The 3600-nt window shown below is 58.6% G+C and overlaps 1 protein-coding gene across 2 annotated transcripts in view; it reads left to right on the plus strand.

Moving 5' to 3' along the window:
• The window catches only part of GRK6 (G protein-coupled receptor kinase 6), a 16981-nt gene extending 13979 nt beyond the window's left edge, over positions 1–3002 (plus strand). The window contains exons 14-16 of one of the 2 annotated variants that reach the window (XM_017512876.2): positions 819–956; positions 1038–1172; positions 1832–3002. In XM_017512876.2, the coding sequence (XP_017368365.1) occupies positions 819–956; positions 1038–1172; positions 1832–1885 (327 nt within the window). In that variant the 3' untranslated portion in view covers positions 1886–3002. Of the gene's footprint in view, positions 1–818; positions 957–1037; positions 1173–1364; positions 1791–1831 lie in introns of those variants that run through there. The other variant, XM_017512878.2, reaches the window with a different exon arrangement.
• The last annotated feature ends 598 nt before the right edge of the window (positions 3003–3600 follow it).

A 3600-nucleotide genomic window follows, 5' to 3' on the forward strand; every position in this document is an offset into this window, starting at 1 on the left:
TCATTCTTTTTTAAAGCTGAGTAATATTCCATTGCATGGATAGACCACATTTTACTTATCTGTTCGTCAGTTGGTCGACCTTAGGATTGTTCCCACTTTTTGGCTGTTATTGCTGCTATGAACATTTGGGTACAAGTTTTTGTACGGGAAGATGATGTCATTTCTCTTGCTCTGTACCTAGGAGTAGAATTACCAGGTCATCAGGCAACTATGTTTAACCTTTTGGGGAACTGCCATACTGTTTTCCAAAGCAGCTATACCATTTTACATGATGATGATATTTTAATTGACCTCTTAATTGAAGGATTTAGAAAACAACGTTAAGATAAAAAAGAAGGTGGCCGCCTGGAGCTGAGGTGGGCTCCCAGTGTGGGGCTGGGGAGGTGGGGTGGTGGAAGACTGCCAGTCCTCTTACTGGCTGGGCGAAAAGACAGAGCAAGTCCCAGGTCATTGTAGGGCAGGGAACCAGGGAATCACCAGTGCCCAGCCAAGGGGCCAGCTGAGATTCAGACCACACTCCCCACCCCAGCTGCACACCCAGGTAGCTGTGGGGAGGCAAAGGAGGCGCCTGGCATTGGCCTTTACACAGCCTCACAGTCACTGAGCAGTGAGGAATAATGTACCCAGTTCACAGAGGGGAAAACTGGGCTTCAGGGATAAGGAAGTGCATGGGAACCTGGTTTCTGACTCCAAATTAGAGAGCTGCTGGTGTTGGCAGCACCAGGCCAAGACCTGAGTCAGAACCAGGGCTGAGCTGACTTCACGTGTGTCTGTGTGCGTGTGTGTTTCTTATCTGACCGCTGCCTCTCTCCTCCCAGCCCCAGGCCATTTACTGCAAGGATGTTCTGGACATTGAGCAGTTCTCCACCGTCAAGGGCGTGGAGCTGGAGCCCACTGACCAGGACTTCTACCAGAAGTTTGCCACAGGCAGCGTGCCCATCCCTTGGCAGAACGAGGTGGGGGCCTGCCCTGCTGGTGGGGTGGGCTCTAGGAGGCTGCCCTGGGGACAGCTCTCACAGCTGCCGGCTCCTCAGCAGATGGTGGAGACGGAGTGCTTCCAGGAACTGAATGTCTTTGGGCTGGATGGCTCAGTTCCCCCGGACCTGGACTGGAAGGGCCAGCCACCTGCACCCCCTAAAAAGGGACTGCTGCAGAGACTCTTCAGTCGCCAAGTAAGCCCCGGCAGCGGCCTACCTGGGGCCCCCAGCCTGGCTCCAGGGGACAGTGGGTGAGAGGCAGAGCTGGTGCCCGCATACGCTGGGAGTGGGCATCCTCCAGCCCTGTTGCGGTGCCCAGGGTCTCTGGCCTCATTCCCACCTGTCCCCCACCCCTGGCTGGGCTCATGGCCTCTTTTCTCTTTCCAGAGGTGAGCAGTGTGGGCTCCCCGTGGGTTGGCCTTGCTGCCTGGCCTCGGGGAGCCACGGGCAGCCCTTCCATGGCAGAGGCGAGATGTGGGAGAAAGAAGTCTGGTGCCCACCCCACTCCCCTTGCCCACTGCTTCGGTTCCCTGCACCCTGCCCCCTTCGAGCTGCCAGCTTTGCTTAGCTTGTCTCCCCATGCCCTGTCTCTGCCAGCCCCAGGGGAGAGGGCTGGGCAGAGGCCTTGCCCTGGCAGACCATGGGATCTACCCAGCCCCCTTCTGCTATGGCACCCACCCACTTGCGGCCTGAGCTGCTGTTCCAGGCTCCTCATGGCGAGCCCCTTCCCCAGAGTGCACCCTCAGGCAGCTCCTGGCCTGCCCTGGCAAGGTTGGCCCCATGTGACATCCCTGGTGGTTAACAGCAACCACTCTGCCTCTCTCCCTCCCTCCATGTCTTCCCCGTCCCTGCAGGATTGCTGTGGAAACTGCAGCGACAGTGAGGAAGAGCTCCCCACCCGCCTCTAGCCCCGAGCCTGAGGCCCCCACCGGCAGTTGGCGGTAGCAGCTACTCCAAGCGCTGTTCACAGTTTTGCACAGTGGTCTTCCCCATTGTCCACTCAAGTTGTGGCCTGGGGAACACAGACGGAACTGTCCCCAGTGTCCCCCACCCCTCAGCCCCTGGCCTGGCTGAGTGTGGCAAGGCCTGGGCTGTCCCTGGGACAAAGGTGCGTCCCTTCGGCTCTTCTCCGTGGAGCTCGGGGCTTTCTGTATTTATGTATTTGTACGAATGTATATAGCGACCAGAGCGTTCTTAATCCCCACCGCAGAACTGGCGCCCCTGCCTTGGCTCCTGGGGGCAGCCAGCCCTGGCTGGGAGAGTGGGAGCTGGCAGAGGAGCCACTGCCAAACTCAAGGCTCCTCCGGCCCAGTTTGGATGGCTGAGGGTGGTCACAGCCCTGAGTCCTCAGCATTGTGCTGGGCCGCACCCCTACACCTCCCCAGCCTCTGAGTAAGACTCATGCCTGCCCCTGCTGCCCTGGGCTCAGGCTGCTACCCTGTAGGGCCCAAAGCTGTCCCTTCTCAGTGCTTGTAAGAGCTGGATCTGGGGCATCTGTATCCCCTAGGCCTGTGCCAAAGTGGCCAGAGATTGGGCTGGCTGTGAGACCCATCAGTCTACTGCCCCAGCCGGCCCAGATAGGTCTGCCTCTGCCTTCCAGCTCCCAGGGCCTGGTCCCTGATGCCAGGCCCTGTCCTGAAGACACCTCTTTCAGAAACGCCCAAGCCCAGCCCCTAGGAGGGGGTGGGGCATCCCTGGACAACCCTCAAACATTCCGGACTCCCCTCATAACAATAGACACATGTGCCCAGCAATAATCTGCCCCTTCCTGTGTGCGCCTGTGGGGTGTGCGTGCGTGTGTGTGTACCTGTGTGGGTGAAGGGGATAAGTTGAGGCTGTGCCTGTGCCCCAGGCCCCAGCCCTGGCCCTTCCCAGACTGTGATGGCCATCCTGGTCCCAGTGTTAGGGTAGCATGGGATTATAGGGCCCTGTGTTTTCCATATTTAAAGCCAATTTTTATTACTCATTTTGTCCAATGTAAGCTGCCACGTGTCTCTGTGTGAATATAGTCTGAGCACAAACCTGGCCAGCCGCCCCTGCCTGCCTCTTTCTTGCTTCCAGTGCTCCAGGGGTCTTCCGAGCAGGAAGCAACTGGCCCAGTTGGCAGTGGGAAGGGATTGGAGGTGGGCCTGGAGGGAGGAAGGGTGTGCCCTCCTGAGGCCCTGAAGCCCCCAGGGCTGACTCTGAGGTGGCCTCTCCAGGCAGCCAGGCTTTGGTAGCCTTTAGGCTCACCCAGTGGGTTTCCCAACTTCCTAAATGGGATGGGGCCTAAGGAAAGAAGCCTTGGGTGCCCCCTGAAATGTGGGTCTGTTTCTGAGTGTGCTGGTAAGGTGGGCCCTGCTGGTTTCCTGCCCTCCAAGGCTGAGGTGGCCTGGCTGCCTAAATGTGGACTTGGAACAGCTCGGGAGCAGGGTGGAGCTGTGTAAGGAACACCTGCCCCAGGCCTGCCTTACCTGGATGCCAGCCGTGAACAGGCCCTGGGCTGGTGCACGTGCATCATTCCCACCCCTCTGTTTTGCCCTTGACACATTATGGGCAAAGACCTAGACTGTGGGTGATGCTGGCAGGTAGGGTGTGGCTGGTAGGGGAAGGTTCTCTGAAGATAGCGGTTGAGCTGGCCTCG

This window comes from Cebus imitator, unplaced genomic scaffold (assembly GCF_001604975.1).
Source record: "Cebus imitator isolate Cc_AM_T3 unplaced genomic scaffold, Cebus_imitator-1.0 Scaffold478, whole genome shotgun sequence".
NCBI lineage: Eukaryota > Metazoa > Chordata > Mammalia > Primates > Cebidae > Cebus > Cebus imitator.